Source organism: Lactuca serriola, chromosome 5, assembly GCF_051521515.1.
Source record: "Lactuca serriola cultivar US96UC23 chromosome 5, Lser_US96UC23_V15, whole genome shotgun sequence".
Classification (NCBI taxonomy): domain Eukaryota; kingdom Viridiplantae; phylum Streptophyta; class Magnoliopsida; order Asterales; family Asteraceae; genus Lactuca; species Lactuca serriola.
Genome location: NC_136412.1, coordinates 55081950 through 55099955, shown reverse-complemented (window position 1 = coordinate 55099955; position 18006 = coordinate 55081950). Strand labels below are relative to the sequence as shown.

Below are 18006 nucleotides of genomic sequence, written 5' to 3'. Positions count from 1 at the left end.
TGTGTGTGTGTGTGTGTGTGTGTGTAATTTTAAACTTTGTAAAGATATAGAAGTAATATTCAAAATTTATAAGGATATAAATGAAATTCTCCTAAAATAGGGAAAGAAATTAAGATCGAACTAATAATCAATTTTTTTATGTAATTATGAAAACCCTGATGTGCTAAAGATAGTTTATAAGTAAACTCATTTAAAATACAAACTTAGTTTTATATTTATAAAATCTAACAAACCAAACTGAGTATCAACAACACAATGAACCTGATAAAATATTACATAGTTTGATAAGTAAGGGTGTTGAATATATGGAGAATAGAAGTGTACTAATACATCAGTATCATCTTAGTAATCAATCTTGAAGAAAACATATAAAAGGAAATAAGTGTCACTCAAATAGATAGCAAATAAACAAGCAAACAAACATAACAATCATGACTAACTACATAGATAACATAATCTGAAGGTACTCATATTTGTATTTAATCACTCATCATTCTAATGATGATTTCATTTAAAAAGATATTGATGTGTTGTTCACTGATTCTCATTGATTAGATCAGATGGTCAAGTCATTAATCATATGATACTAAGTTGTCTATCAACAATGATAGATCCCCTAGACGCAGTCCATTATTTTGTACCATGAAAAACTCAATGAATATGATCAGTCTCAGGGTTAGTGGAAACTGGTGTGTCCTATACATTACTAAACTGTTTTTTTTGTTTAAAAAAAAAAACACGTAATATAGATTTTGATTTGTTCGTTTTCGTTATTTTGTTTCATTTAAAATTTAAAAGTACTAATAACTATAAGTTACATTAAAGATTTATACATTATTAAACTGTTTTTTTTGTTTGTTTTCTTCATATTTACCAGACTTGAGAGATGTTTGTTTTCTCTATAGCCAGAAAAATTAGATGTATGTAGATATTATGAATGTAGAATTTAAATAACAAAAGGTTGTTAACTTATAAATAATTTGATATAGCATAATGATATAAATTCAATTATATTTTGTCATATTATCATTAATAACTTTATATAATAATGAAGTAAGTATGTTATTAGTTTAACAAAATAATTTAGATACGGAAATTAAACCGGAACAAATTTTTAAAATAAAAATCGAAGAAAAAAGTACAAGGAGCAAAACATCATAAAAATGCATTGTTTACCTTACATCTAGTTTATTTTTCAAGATTTTTAAGTTGTCATGTTTAAAAAATCAAAAAATAATTTATTTGTGTTTCAACGAGCTTATCAAGCTTTTTTTAATTCTTTTAAATATATCATTTATTAATTATAAAAAAATGTAATTTTTTTACATGCTTTTATATGTCATTTTATATATTTCATCAAATTTATTGGCTAATTTACAAAACATTATATTTTATCAAATAGTAGCTAACTTTTTACGGTGGCGGAACCAGGAATTTTCATATGGGGTACAAAAATTGTCAATATATATTATATGTAGTTATCCAATATCGAACATTAAAAAACATGTTATAATCTCTTTAGTTGGGGGTATAATTAAATCAAAAATGTTTATAAATAATATTTTTATATATATAAAATAACTTTTTACAGTATCCTCACCGTCTCATCTAGCTCCGCCACTGACTTTTTATTTATCAATTTATCTTTCAGATAACAACTATCTTTCTAAATAACAACTATCTTTCCAGTTAATCGGCATAGCTTTAATTTGCAAACTCAGCATATTCATTACGTCTTTGTCTAATTTAAGTTAATTGGTTAAAAAACATTAATAGTCGCTTCAAAAATTAAATACATTTGAAAATATATACATGTTTTCAAGTGTAATTGTATTTTTCATTTCTTTTAATATCAAAATTTTATTCGCAATGATGTCATTTTCCGTCTAAAAAGTCGGTTGAAAAGTCAACTTTTGAAATATTCTCACAGCTTTTATTGTTTTTAAACATTTTTGGAATATGCCATTGATTCTTTAAGGATTATTTAGAAATCAAACTTTTACTTCATTATTTTCAAAGATGTAATTCAAATTCAACATGATTTAATTATTCTAACACGAACTTTCAACAAGATGGGGAAAAAATATCCAAATATCATGTGGATATTATTGTGGAGGGAGAACCCTTCCAATCCATTCAACCCATGCAACATTAGATATTTATTAGTTTTATCTCTATTATTTATTTTTCTCTTTTTCAATCCATGACATATGGAAATAGCATCTTTCCTAACACATTTAACTCACTCAGATAAAAACGTACAAAACAACATAAGTTAGTCTTAAAGCACATGATACACACACAAAAAGAGAGAGAGAGAGAGAGAGAGAGAGAGAGAGAGAGAGACCGTTGAATGAAGCAAATGAGCGGTACCACTCTTGGATGGGGATTACAGGCAACCCAATCCAGCTCTTCCCTAGCCACTCCAACGAGCTTTAAGGACATATTATAAAAGGATGTTCACCTTATTTTCTCAATTATTTTAGCTGATTTCATAGGCGGATTTACTAGGGATTTTGGGGTGTCTCGGGATGCCCCTCAAAAAAAATTTAAGTAGTGTAAAAATTTTCGAAAAATTCATTTCATGTAGCGGTTATACTTTGGAGAAAAAAAGAAATTGGTCTACCCTAAAAAAAATTCAGGTTATTTCTAAATTGTCCAAAATACAAACTAACTCAAAATGGTGAAAAAATTCAGGTTATTACTACATGGTCCAAAAAATTGAAGACTCATTTGCGTAATAGAATAGATGATGATTTTATGAAGGATGTTTTGATTTGTAATGTATAAAAGGAAGTACTAAAGGATGGTAAAACCGATAATGTAATTACTTACTTTCGTAAAATGAAAAAGCGAAGATGTAAACTTTAAAACGTAACTTTGTTATGGAAGTTGAACTTTATGTCTAATGAAACAGTGTTTTTTTTATTGTATATTACACAATTTTTTTCGGGATACCCCTATACTTTGACCGTGGCTCCGTCACCGACTAATTTGATATTTTTTCAAAGAACTTTTTTAAATAATCATTTGTAGCTTCGTTGCTTAAAGGGTGAGTATACCATATTTTTCATATGTCATATCAATTCTACATCATTCTTTTTTCTTTTCCCATATTATCTTTTTTCTCTTTCCAAATTTCCCAATTGCATGGAAATGGTCTTTCCTTTTTTCACTCTTTTGATACAAGTAAAAAAAACAAAATATAAGATGAAAATAAAAAGAGTTGTGGGAAACTATGGGGAAGGGAAGCTGCACGCGAGTGGTACTACCGTACCACCCGCGGCAGTGTTCCTGTTGGTACCACGCTTCCTACAACCACCTTTTCGATAGCACTCCATTTAAATCGTATCCTCTTAGAGTTACAAAATCATTTATTTGCAGTCTCCTATTTAAAGTGTTATCTTTATTATAAATCGACAAGAATTTTGCAACTCACATATCAAGTTCTCTTTTAATATGTATTTCAAAACTTTGTCCATTCTCGGGATGTATAATTTATTCAAAAGATTGACACAAAAGAAATAAGTTCTTATCATTTTTATGTAATTTACATACCTATCACAATTTCAGAACAACATGCAATAATTTTGAAAATCCTATTTTTCTTGATTTTTTAAGCTTTTGAATGTTAATTTTGTGTGTAAATGTTCTATAGTATGTAATAATTAACTAGAAATGTTACATAGTAGTTATACACGCTAAAAACCTATTTTGAAACTCCATAGAAAAATTCGGAACTATTATGAACAGTTTTGAAAGTTTGCATTTTCTTTATTTTTTAAGGTTTTTAGTTTGAGTTTCGTGTATATATGTTATACTTAATAAACGGGTAAACATAGTATAGTGGTCCTGAGTTATTTATATACATTGAGAACAAATTTCAATGTTCCATGAACTCGCACAACAATTTCAAAACTTTGTATTTTCTCTAGGTTTTTGTTTTTGAGTTTTAGATTTGTGTATTGGTGCTTAATAATTTGCTAAAGTTGGTATATAGTGGTTTGGATTTATGTATACACACTGTCAATTTTAAAACTCTTGTCATTACTTAGAACAATTTCAAAACTCACATAAACAAATTCAGAACTGTTATATAGTATTGTAGTTTTGATTATATAAATTAGAAAAAATCTACATTTGTTTTCGAAATTCATGAAACAACTTTGAAACTTGGGTTTTTTCCCCCTTGGTTTTATTGTTTTTTGATTGTTGTATTCGTTAACAATTGTAAGTTGTTGCATCTCCATTGTCCTCTAACCAATATAACAATACTCAAGAAATGATGAATAAGTAGATATCCCTCAAGAATCTTTTTATAAATCCAATTCAATTATGTACAATTCGTTAGAAAGATCTAGGAACCGATAAAAAAAAAGTGTCTAATACTAATCTTTTGCTAGAGTTTCTATCAACCCAGGAAGTAGATATTTATAACTAAATCTTTGGATAGAGTGGTAGATGTTTAGGAAATATGTTTGAAATTTATGTTATATGTAATTTCTTTTTGATAATTAAATTTATGAGTTATTTAATGTCAATCAAACATATCGTATGATTGAATGTAAATATCAATCCCATTGATATAAATTAATTCATAATGATTATACTTAAAACAGATTAACATAATCTAAATGCCCCTACATAAGTTTGGTAATTGTGTTGGATTCTTGTTTGAGGGGTGGCCGGGTGGGCTTTTGTTTAATAATAATAGATATTATCATTATAATTATAAATTAATAATAACTAACAACAATAGTTCTTAATACCACATCACCAATTAAAATGCTAGATAATTCGTTTTTATTTTCTAATGCCACATGAGAAAAAGTGAAAAATAAACCTGCCTAACACACCTAGTGGGGATGATTTTTCTTTATTAAAATACAAAATTTTTATGGTTAAATAACAAAAGAAATTCTATAAGTAGTTACAACTTCATAAAAAAGATCTTTTAACAAATACTCATACACCAATAAAAGTCAAGTCAATTTGATTTTGTACACGCATCTCTATGTGGATGTTTTCCCCTTCTACCCCAGATAAAATAATGCCCACATCATTATTAAGAATGTGTCAACATATCATTAACAATTCTAAAGAACATACACAACAATTATTAAAGGTATTTTTAAAAGCTTAGAATAAAAGCCACTTTCTTGCATTATTCAAACATGTCACACGATGCAATTCACACCCCAATTGACATCTTTATTTATTCCAAAAAAAAAAATCTCTTGGTATATAATGCCTCCACCAGTTAATACACAAATCTACTAGTCAACAAATAAAAAAAATTATCCCACAAATTATACATACAAAAATGAATGAATTAAGCTAAAATAAATTTATATCTGAAATATTTTTCTTGTAAATGAACGAGTTGTAACCAATATAACCCCGGAATGCCAGGGTGATAACTATACATGAATCATAGTTATTGACAAAAATATTTAAAAAAAAAAAAAAGAGTAAGAGATTCATAAATCACCGCCTCTTAAATCAGGTTGTTGCAGGACCGGACTAGACTGTATTGAATAGGACAGGACAGAACAGGACAAGACTGGTACACATTAATGAAAATTGTTGGATGCATGAATCATTGGATTATATTGACAGGTTCATTTTGTGATGAGGGATGAAAGCATTCCTCTGGATTTGCATAAAAGTAATCTTCTTCTTTGGGTTTGTCTGGAATCACCAATCTTTTTGTGGGGTTACCCATGCGATTTGCATGAGCATCTTTCACAGCATTTGAGAATTCATCCCAGTTTAATAATTTACTTGTGTATTTGTCTATTAATTCAACAAGTAATCTTCTATCCAATAATATCGTCTTCTTGAAACCCAAATATCTGTAAAAGAAAAAACATTCAAGATTCTTGAATTTTGCTTTTGACTAATTTTTGGCTGAACCCATAAAGTTTCAAGAAAAAAAATTTTGAATTTTTATCAAATTTTATCAAATACCTCCGATGACCTTCAACGACTTTGGCCATATTTCCATCAAAAGTAGGGACAAAAATGTCACTTTCCAGTGATACAAGATAATCCAATGCTGCCATTTGAGACGAGTGGTTCTGAAAAAACCCAAGCTCATCTGCTCCCAAAAGAGTCTCTTTTCTCACCTGTCATTTGTAATATACATTAACCTAAAAAAAAAAAATAAAGAAAGAAAGAAAGAGAATCTTGAAATTGATTTTGTTATTTTATAATTTATATACTACAGTAAATTAATTACTAACCAGATTTGGATAGGTGGCTTTAAGACTAGCCATTCTTCTTTCTCCACCATATATTTCACCAGCAGCAATGTAAATCTGGATGTCATTATTTACCCCAAGTGCCCTTAATGCAAGAGCAGTTTCTTCAGGAGTTAAAGGGCATAACCCGTCTTTTCGTTTTAATTCAGAGTTTATAATCTTTTCTTTCCACCAAGGGTAAGCATACCTGCCAAAGAAAGTTATAAGAAAAAGATAACAGATGAGTGGTGATGGTCAAAGTCAAAAAGTCAAACCTCATTCGTGTCAACTCTTCCACTTCTTCATCATTGCATCCTTGAGTACAACCAGAAAATGCTAACATGTCCATTTCATATCTGAGGTGGAGGACTAAAAAAGGTCCTTTTTGTTTTAAAAGATTCACAACTCGTTTACCCAGTTCTTCAATTTGACTAGTGAATCTCAAAGCACTGAAATTTACTCGACATCTCAGCTTTTGAAGGTCAAAGGGTTGACCACTATTGGCAAGGCGAGCATCGGTTCTATTCAAATGCAAAACTTTGAATCTTTGAATCAAAGGAAGAATCTATACATATAAACACAACAAATTTTCTTGTAAACTTTGTGAATCGACATATATTATAATTTATAAATTTATAAATAAAATTATACCTGGTTGTGGTAGTATGAAATATCAGACCAACTAATGGGAGGCATGGTATGTATGAGTCCTAATTCCACTCTCTTTTTAAGCCTAATTGGAAGCTCTTTAAGTATCCGAACTTCATCTCTCAAAGATGTTATGAAATGATCAACATCAAAAATGTCCTCAAACTCACTGCCATTTATTTAGTAATAACAACAATAAGTCAACTAGTCAACTGTCAAGATTGTTTATGCAGAAAAGTGAGAGAATATGGCGTACCTTGGATCAGCCCAGAAAGAAGATTTGTCCAATTCAGGAACAATGAGAGTAACATTCAAGTATCTTGCAATTGCAACCATGTCACATATCTGCATATGAAGATATAATTGAAGTGATGATCAATTTATTTGTTTCTACAACAACCAATGATTATTCTTGTGGGATCAAGTCATACTGAAAGAACTCACAGCAGATCGCATTTGATTTAGTCCTCCATTACATGAAATCAGTAGGTAACCATTGTTCTTGTAAACCCCTACATACAAAAATGCACATTAGGACAAAGGCTAATTGGTTCGATTATCACTAAAACAACAACATAATCACCAAAAAAAATAACAGGTTAGAAGAATAAAGAACTCACTCTTGGGTGGAAGAACTCTAGCAGGAACCATGGGCAACAATTTGACATCTAAAGCAGAAGCAGAAAGAGTCTCACGAGAAGGCCAGCCTTTCAAAACCATAGGCCCCCATGTATCTCCTAATGCCGTCAACTGAACCAAACAAGTCCACAACAACACCGCTGTCGTGGCCCTGATCATCCACAGCTTCGTTTTAGAAGATTTTGCATATGAATTTCCTGTCAAACTCTTCAGTTTTTCTACTTTACTATCTCCTAATCCTTTCAATTTCATGGTTTCAAAACCATAAATCACCTGGAAACCCTAACACTCCATCACAATAATCTATATACCACACAGGAATTCGCTATATTGACGACTAAATAAATGAATAAATACGTATGAGATATGAGATATCGTTATCGAGATGCACAATCTCCTAAATAGAAGAGATGATTGATGATTTGATTCCACACTAAGCTACCAAAAGAGAAGCAACATTAACCACTAATTCAGTTTAATTAAATCTCAGAACAAAATGTACCAAGATTCATTTCCTCCAATAACATGCAACGAAACCGTAGCTTTTCAATAACACGTTCCCAAAAGCAAAGTGGATCTCGAAAAAAGTCATTTAAGCAATTTCAATTTTGACCAAAATTTCAACAGCTAGTCTGAACAGCAGCAGATTACAGCTAATCGAGATCGTTTTCGAGAAGAAACAGTGTTGATGGTCCTTATAGCTTGGAACCGGCAATTAACTATGGCAAGTGATGAGAAGGTCGCCGGAATGAGAGGGCGTCGGTTGCCGGCAAAGAATAACGAGAGAGAGAGAGAGAGAGAGAGAGAGAGAGAGAGATGTGCTTGTGATGTGTAGCTGCTTTTTACATACTCTTTCAACTTTATTCTCTTTGGAGTTTTATGGTTTTTTAACGGGCAAATTAATTATCTTCAACAGCTATATTTATCCTCAGAAATAACAATTTTTTTTAGAAACGTGACATAAATATAGAATACAAAATATTTTTTGTATAGCAACATTGTGTGTCATTACTACTCCTTTCAAATTTTCTTTGTTTTGAGGTGTAGGTTTTAATATGGGATAATAACTTGATAGGGTAAGATATTTTTTGAAATGTACATATTTAGTCCTTATTCTTTTTTCCTTGTAAAATAAACCTTTATACTTTATTAATATGTATACATTAGGTCCTTTTCACCGGATTCTACAGATTTTGCTGACGTGGAAGGGTTTATTTTACAAAAAAAAAAAGAATAAGGACTAAATGTGTATATTTCAAAAAGTATCTTACTCTATCAAGTCATTTTCCCTTTCTTTTATTTTGTTGAAATGAAATACCCAGGTGGCATCCACATATCCACAACGAGATTTTTCCAACTTTTATTCATCATGAAAAAAAGGGAGAACCCTGATCTCCGGCGACTCCTTTGTGTGTTCCTACACATCACTGGTAGCAAAGAGGAATGATGGCAAAAACAACAAGGTCGAAGGGGGAGACAGGAGGAAGTAGAGACGGTAGTTGGCTTCGAGGAGCTGCTTGGTAACCCCCTCGTCGATTCTTTCTTCTTTTTCTAGCAACATATATCTCAAAGATGGAGGCAAAGAGAGATAAATCGGAGAAACACAATAGGTAAAGGGTGTTTGGCTGTTGTTGTTCGACCGGAAGGAAGGGAGACGAGAAAGAGAAGGGTCGCCGCCCTTTTCTTGTTGTTGGAGGATCACCCACCTCCGGTGACTAAGCTAATTAATTGCTATTTAGTGTCACTTGTGCTTCCACATCAGCAAAACCTATAGAATCCAGTGAAAATGACCTAATGTACATATTAATAAAGTATAAAGGTTTAGTTTACAAAAAAAAAAAAGAATAAGGACTAAATGTGTACATTTCAAAAAGTATCTTACCATATCAAGTCATTTTCCTTAAAAGAAAATTCGTATATGACCGGTATAGCCGGTCACAAGGACTGCATTGTTACAAAAAATAAAGTATAAGGGTTTATTTTACAAGAAAAAAAAAATAAGGACTAAATGTATACATTTCAAAAAATATCTTACCTTATCAAGTCATTCTCCCTTTTAATATTTTGCATTCCGATTTTTTGTTTTTCCAAGATTTTAGTTTTGTTTAGATTTAGGAATGATTTTAAATGTTTTTATTTTAATTCAAGATATGAGTTTTTATTTGATTTTAAGGCTTTCTAATTCTAGCTTCTACCACTTAGATTTTCTTATAGTCGATTTATTTTTTTAGTTTTTAGATTTTGTATTGTGGTGGTGCTAAGTAGTGGTGTGTTGCTAACGGCCGAAAAATGGTAATAGTTGTTGAACACTACTGACATATTCAAAAAGACATTTAATATTTTTATTACGAAATTTAATAGTATTTGAACAAAATTAAACAAAATTTATTTAATGCAAATTATAGAAAATGATAAATAAAATAAGAAAATGAATTGCTAATAGTAGAAAGTTATAATAATTATTGAAGTTACATGTTAATGATTATATTTTATTAAAAACGATTCTAAATGGTGATAAAATTACAAAGTTTCCAAATTTTGCAATGGGAAAACTGCAATAAAGTCCTTATATATTGGGCTCATAATCGATTTAGTCCTTATATATATTTTTTATTCAATTAAGTCCCAAATACCGGTAATCGTATTCAATTTAACCCTTTGACATGGTCAATAGGTCATCCAACTTTCAAAAATTACATTTTTGGCTCAAATTTCAAATTTTATTACAAAGTTGGTCCAAAATTTACACTTTTGGCCCAGATTTTAAATTTTTTTACAAATTTGGTCCAAAATATACCCTTTTTGCCCAAATTTTAAAATTTTATTATGAATTCATCCTAACTTTAGTTTTTTTTACAACTTTTTTCTCAAAAAATTGTTTCTAATATGTTTTTTCTTTATAAACTCATATTTATACAAGAAAAAACATATTTTCACATAAAAATCTTATTTTTTTTCTATATAAAAACTTTTTTTGTATATAAAATATCTAGTTATAAAAATAAGTTTGGATTATTTGTGTGATATCTCTTAAAAAATCAATTAAGAAATTAAAAGTAACCCTAAATTATAAAAACAAGTTTGGATTATTTGTTCTTTAATCACATTTATATGAAAGTTTAAACTAGTTACATTATATATGAAAGTTTAATATATATAATATAATAATATTATATTTTATTCGTAAGAATTTTTTTAGGAAAAAAGTTAAAATCATAACTTTGATATATTTTTTATAACTTTTTAATAAATATATTATCTAAATAAAACATATCCATTCATGACACGTGTCCGATCTAGGTTGTGATTTTTTATTGCCAATCAACCTCTTCTTACTTGGATTATTTATAATCTTGTATTTCCTTTCTTTTTTAATGCATGTTATATGGAATATCGGTTGCAATTTGTTATCGATAAATATGTTTTTAGGGGAGTGAGAAATGACCAAAAATACAATAGCAACATAAATATATAAAATATTATAACTATCAATAACACAATAGAATACTTTAACTAAAGTTCTAGAGAATTTACACATGAGTTTGGTTAAAAAAATTCATTATGAAGCTCAACTCAAGCATTTTTCAGGTCTTTGAGTAATTTTTTTTAACCAAACTCATGTATAAATTCTTTAGAACTTTAGTTAAAGTATTATATTGTGTTATTGATAGTTATAATATTTTATATATTTATGTTTCTATTGTATTTTTGGTCATTTCTCACTCCCCTAAAAACATGTTTATCGATAATAAATTGCAACCAATATTTCATATAACATACATTAAATAATAAAGGAAATACAAGATTATAAATAATCCAAATAAGAAAAGGTTGATTAGCAATAAAAAATCAAAACCTAGATCAGACACGTGCCATAAATGGATATGTTTTATTTAGATAATATATTTATTAAAAAGTTATAAAAAAATATATCAAAGTTACGATTTTAACTTTTTTCTTAAAAAAATTCTTACGAATAAAATATAATATTATTATATTATATACATTTTAAACTTTCATATACAATGTAACTAGTTTAAACTTTCAAATATATGTGATTAAAGAACAAATAATCCAAACATGTTTTTATAATTTAGGGTTACTTTTAGTTTCTTAATTGATTTTTTAAGAGATATCACACAAATAGTCCAAACCTATTTTTATAACTAGATATTTTATATACAAAAAACCTTTTAAAAAAAGTTTTTATGTAGAAAAAATAAGATTTTTATGTGAAAGTATCTTTTTTTTGTATAAATATGAGTTTATAAAGAAAAAACATATTAGAAACAAATTTTTGAGAAAAAAAAAGCTGTAAAAAAAACTAAAGTTAAGATGAGTTCATAATAAAATTCTAAAATTTGGGCAAAAAGGGTAAATTTTGGACCAAATTTGTAAAAAAAAAAATTAAAATCTGGGCCAAAAGTGTAAATTTTGGACCAAATTTGTAATAAATTTTGAAATTTGGGCCAAAAATATAATTTTTGAAAGTTGGATGACCTGTTGACCGGGTCAAAGGGTTAAATTGAATACGATTACCGGTATTTGGGACTTAATTGAATAAAAAATACATAATGACTAAATCGATTATGAGGCCAATATGTAGGGACTTTATTGCAGTTTTCCCTTTTACAATAACGATTGTATGATATATGTTGTACCTTATTAAATAGGATCAAATTGAAAAATTAAAAATTTAATCATAATTTTAAAAAATATATAAAAGTTAAGTAACAACATTACTTCATATAAAATGTAATATTTTAAATATGATAAACTACCTTGTTATCTTAAGCATAAATATTTGAAAGTGTATTAGTTTGAGTTCAAAATAAAATATTACCTAAAAATAAAGATAAATCATCCTCTATTCTTTTATTACTCATCCACCTTCATATATTAAATGATAACATGTGATATAGTTAATATTATTTAACATGGGTAGAATGATGAATAGAAAGAAAATATAGGAGAGTATTTAATTTTCCAACCCTCAGACTGGTTGACATTTTGATTTTTGGATGAGCCGGAGGGAAACACGCATGTGTGGACCTTACAAGGTATCCTCACTCGTGGGCTTGAGGGCTGGGGGTTTCGCAGTGGGGCAGACTGCTTTAAAAGCAGCTATAGGGAAAGTCACCAAACATGAGAAATCGTGCATGGAAAATCAACACGTGTTCATACTATTTGCATTTGATACGTTTGGTTTCCTCGCGCGTCGGATGCGGTAGAACTTTTTAATAGAGTACAATGGATCATCCATAGTAATGTTATATCCCCTAGATCTTTGGATGTAGTTTTTAAAAGAATTAGTTTTACCATACAAAAATACTTAGCAACGTAGCTTGTTGGCCGTTTGTCATCTCACTCATTGTACGATGATAATTAAATGAGCAATGAATGTATGCCAATTGGTTTACTGATATCGCTTTTGGATGTCGAGAAAAAAAATCAAATAAAGGTTTGTCAAACGAGAGTCCAAGCTTTCAACATGTATTATTATGATATTTTATGGTTAAACATTTTTCAAGATAGTTTACGATGAAAATAGGATCATTATTATTTTTTCATGCTAGTGGTTTAATGAGTTTACGATAATTATGGTGTTTTATGATGATTACATATTTAGATGGTAAATTTTTATCATGCGAAGTTGCATGCTAAATAACCTTAAAAAGCTATGTTAATCATGTATATGTTTGGGTTAAGTAGGGTCGGTCCATAAACATACCATGCCCGGGGCAAGTAGACTAATTAATGCCCCTATTTTGTATTGTGACATTTACAAATTACATATGCAAAATAAAAGAGGACAACTAGTAGTAGTAAAGATGCTACCAATCCACTAGACAACACAACCCCAAGACTAGCAAAAATAAATGAATAAAAGGTACAAAAAATAAGCGTAAAGAACCCAAAACCAAAAAGATTACTCCAAGAGCAATGACCAACTTAAATGTTGAAAGCTTTTTTTTTGAACCGGCAAATACATATATATCTAATCTACTTCTAAACTAACATCTAATTCCACCTATGTCCACGACGGGACTTGAACCCTCGACCTCAAAAAGGGAGGGCACCACCTGATACCGCTCAATGACAATAACTGGTTCTAGTAAAGATGCAATATTGCAACCAATCCACTAGACAACACAACCCCATGACTACCTAGGAAGTTCGAGAAGAAGACCCAATATTAATACCATGTCAATATCAAGATTGCTGACATAAAATCTAAGATTAATAAGATTAATACTAAATTACTAATACTAATGAACTCTGAAGCAGCCCAAAAAAAAAAGTAGAAATGTACTAAGGTAGTGTTTGTTTTTTGTCCGCAGATCTGCGTGACCTCTTCTATCTGCGCCGTGCAGACCACGCACAGACATTAGCCTTCACAGACTGTTTGTTTTTTTAAAGACTGCAGACCTAAAAATGTCTATGCGCCCTCTTCTTGGTGCAGACGTGGACCAGAGTCTTCTAACATCTTCAGACATCTTCTAGCATAAAAAACATATATATCTTTATTTTTTTCAAGTTTTTTTTTTTAAATTTATATTTTTTCCAACTTTATTAATGATGAACAATTTGAAAAAAAAATTACAAAACTTAAAAAAACGTTCGGCGATACAAACATTATATTTTTGACAAATTTATAAATAAAAATTTATTATAATAATAGTCGTTGAAGTTGTTTATATAAATATGACAAAAAAAAATCATAATATATTCTTATATTTTTTTGCCAAATTTTGTAAAACGTTATTTAATACAATATCGTCAATTTCTCGAGAAAATATTTATGGTACTTTTTTAATGGATTTAATTGAAAAAATCAAAGTTTATTTGCATCCATTTATGTATCAAATTTTTTGATCGCTAATTATAATGTTTACTTATAACTTTGCAACCAAAGTTGTTGGTTTTTATCAAATATATACGTTAATTTATATCATTTTTATTTTTATTTTTATACAATAATACATAAAAGTTGATCTAGATTCGTTGATTATTTATAACAAAGTCATAAAAATATTAAAAAATCACTTAGAAGTTTAAAAAAATCAGTTTATTTAGGTTTCAGTTTATTTTAATAGCCCGCAGATGTTAAAAAAACAAACAATCTTCTTTTTTCAGACTGCAGACGTTTGGTTCACCTCTTCTACTGAAAAGGTCTACAGATGTGGTCCGCAGACTGCAGACATTTTGCCTCAGAAAAAACAAACAACACCTAAGATAAGCACACCAAATATTAATACTAAGTCAATATCAAGATTGCTAATAAAAAACTCAAAAACCAACATGATTGTTTTGAGAATATTATGGTGTGTTTAGTTGCGGAAAAATGACCGTTTAGTTCGTCTATTTTTCTAAATTTTTCGAGGAAAATAAAAAATTTCCGTTTTCTAAAATTACAAAGAAGTTTGAAATTTTTGGAAAACCGATAATCATTGTTTTCCATTTTTTTCTAATTCCAAAATTTTTCTAAAATAAAAAAACACACACCCACTCCCACCTCATCCACCTATACCTACATGATTGTTTTGCTAATAAAAAACTCAAAAACCAACATGATTGTTTTGAGAATATTATGGTGTGTTTAGTTGCGGAAAAATGACCGTTTAGTTCGTCTATTTTTCTAAATTTTTCGAGGAAAATAAAAAATTTCCGTTTTCTAAAATTACAAAGAAGTTTGAAATTTTTGGAAAACCGATAATCATTGTTTTCCATTTTTTTCTAATTCCAAAATTTTTCTAAAATAAAAAAACACACACCCACTCCCACCTCATCCACCTATACCTACCCCCGTCTTAACATCCCCAACCCACCACACCCCTACTTACCCACACCCTCTCCTAGGGTTGTTCATTATTCGGATAAAACCGAATTATCCAATTGGACAATTTGGATTGGACTATTTGGTTCGGATATTCGGATTTTTGGATTGGTTTTCAATAAAACCGAATTACTATTTTGGATTTCGGATTGGTTTTGGTTTATAAAATAAGAACCGAATAGTCCAAAAAAACCGAATAAATATTTATTATTTATCTACTTATAATATATATCTATAGTTATTTATTAATTTTGTAACTTATTTTTTCAAATAAGTTCAAAACATTTCACCCGATAAAAAAAACATTATATGCATTTTCTCTCAAAAGTTTTCTACCTTTAAAATATTTACCTATAATATATCTTCTAATTAGTTGTTTATAAATTTCAAATGACAACTAAATAATTTGTTTTTGCTGCTTGTGAAATATTTTAATTATATGTCGTTTTAAAATGTTTCGGTTTTTGAAAACCGAATTATAAAAACCGATCCAACCGAATTGTAATTGGATCGGATCGGATCGGATTTGAATTTTGGTTTGGACTATTCGGATCCATATTTTGAAAACCGAAATCAATTTGGATTCACTTGATTGGATCGGATCAAACCGATCCATCCAAACGAACACCCCTACCCTCTCCCAAGCAAAGGCGGTCCTAGCTAGGTGCTCGGTGTGGCACATAATAGAAAAAAAATCGTTTTTTTTTTTTTTAATTTTTACCTGTTGTGCCACTACGTAAAAAAATTCGTGCAACTACTAAAAACATTTTGTGCAACTACGTAAAAAAAGTGTCACTCTCTTGGAAATTACCAAACGAAAAAAAAATATAATAATAATGAGCTCAATGTTTTAATAATTATTGTCTAATAGCCAAATTGCCCAAAGCCCCAAATAAAACATTAATTGGATAAATTAGCCCAATTTTAATTGCTTGTAAATAAATGGTCCAATCCTAATTAACTTAATTAATTTTATTATCGGTACAAGAAAGGAAAAAAAATACGACTACAGTCTACAGATCGATACTTCGGCTCCTGTGTTCGGCACTTCACACGTTCTGACGTTCCTGACTTCCTTCGATAGTTTGATCGATCAACAATTGGCTAACCATTCGTCCATTCGTTCGTGACTTACACATTCGACAAAATCGACTTCCTTCGATTGCTACTTTCTTGATTACCAAAATCGACTTCAAAGCCCTAGAATGAAGCAAATAAGTTTTACCAATTCATTTAGGTATTTGAAATTGATATGTTTTTTTTTAAGTTATTAATTGGCTGGGGTGAAATTGATTTGTTTATTGAAGTTATATTGTTTGCTTAGGTTATATTGTTGTGTTTTTATTGAATTTATTGTTTGATTATGTGAAATTGCTATGTTTTATTGAATTTATTGTTTGATTAGGTGACAACAACTTGTTTTATTCAAGTTATTGTTTGATTAGGTGTAATTGTTATGTTTTTCTAGGTTAAACTAAGTGGATTTTTTTACCAAAAGACAAAGACATAATCCTAATGAAAGTGGTAAAGAATGTGGTGAAGAATGTTCCCAAATTCCAATCACCAATCAATCCCTTCCGTTTCTAATTCTAATGCAACTCCACAAACACCAATCACCAATCAATCAATCTCTTTGGTTTCTAATGCACCCCCACAAACACCATGCTCTAACCAAACTAATGATAATGTTGACTTAAAAGATCTTCCAAAGGACCCGGCGGATAGGAGGGAGGGTCATTGGCAAACCATCAACAAACTCGAAATCTTAGCATATTTTAAATCATATGAGTTCGTGTTTTACTTACATATGATGTATGACATTTTATGCCTCACGGGTACATTGTCAAAAAAACTTCAAAGAAAAGATCTAGACATTTTTAGAAGCGGTTTCGATGGTTAGAGGGACAATGGAGGCAGTGCAAGCTTTTAGAAACACAGGGTTTGCTAGCATTTTGCCAAAAGTATCATCTTTTTGTCAAATACACAAAATTGATACTTTAGATTTGGAAGAGTTGTATATTGGTGCGAGAAACCGTAAGACTACAAAGACTAATATGTTTCATTTTGAGGTTGAAATCTTCAACACAGTAGTAGATATGCAACTTATAGAATATCGGGATCGATTTAGTGAAACAAGCACGCAGTTACTAAAATACATGGGTGCTTTGAACCCTTGTGATTCATTTGCACAATTTGACAAATCAAAGTTGTTGAAGTTGGGTAAGTTATACAAGTATGACTTTGATGATTCGAATATGATAGACCATGAAGGACAACTTGAGATATTTTATCACTCTTGCATCAAAGATGATCGCTTCATTAGTTTGAAAGGAATTTCCAACCTTTCTCGTTTGATGGTTAGTACGGGGAAGCATCGGTCTTATCCTTTGGTTTATAAGCTTTTAAAGTTGGCTTTCATATTACCCGTAGCGACCGCAAGTGTAGAAAGATATTTTTCAAAGATGAAGCTCTTGAAGACCGACTTGCTAACAAAATTGGTGATGACTTTTTGAATGACGCATTGCTTTGTAATGTCGAGACCGAAGCACTTGAGAAAGTCAAGAATGAAAAAAGTAATGGAGCAGTTTCAAAAGATGTACGCACGAAAAGGACAAATTTAAATTGTAATAGATCGTTGTT

The 18006-nt window shown here is 29.7% G+C and overlaps 2 protein-coding genes across 2 annotated transcripts; one reads left to right on the top strand and one right to left on the bottom strand.

Annotated features, from left to right (window-relative positions):
* Positions 1-5324: 5324 nt before the first annotated feature.
* Positions 5325-8377, bottom strand: LOC145052485 (rhamnogalacturonan I rhamnosyltransferase 1-like). Its single transcript, XM_079000311.1, has 8 exons — positions 7511-8377; positions 7335-7402; positions 7147-7235; positions 6894-7059; positions 6518-6807; positions 6246-6450; positions 5971-6128; positions 5325-5855 (listed from the first exon to the last, which is right to left on the bottom strand). The coding sequence occupies exons 1-8, from the start codon at positions 7779-7781 to the stop codon at positions 5600-5602; spliced, it is 1503 nt and encodes a 500-aa protein (XP_078856437.1). The 5' UTR covers positions 7782-8377; the 3' UTR covers positions 5325-5599.
* An 8896-nt stretch (positions 8378-17273) lies between these two features.
* Positions 17274-17879, top strand: LOC145049524 (uncharacterized). Its single transcript, XM_078997913.1, has one exon. It carries the CDS (start codon positions 17274-17276, stop codon positions 17877-17879), a length of 606 nt encoding a protein of 201 aa, XP_078854039.1.
* Positions 17880-18006: the final 127 nt, after the last annotated feature.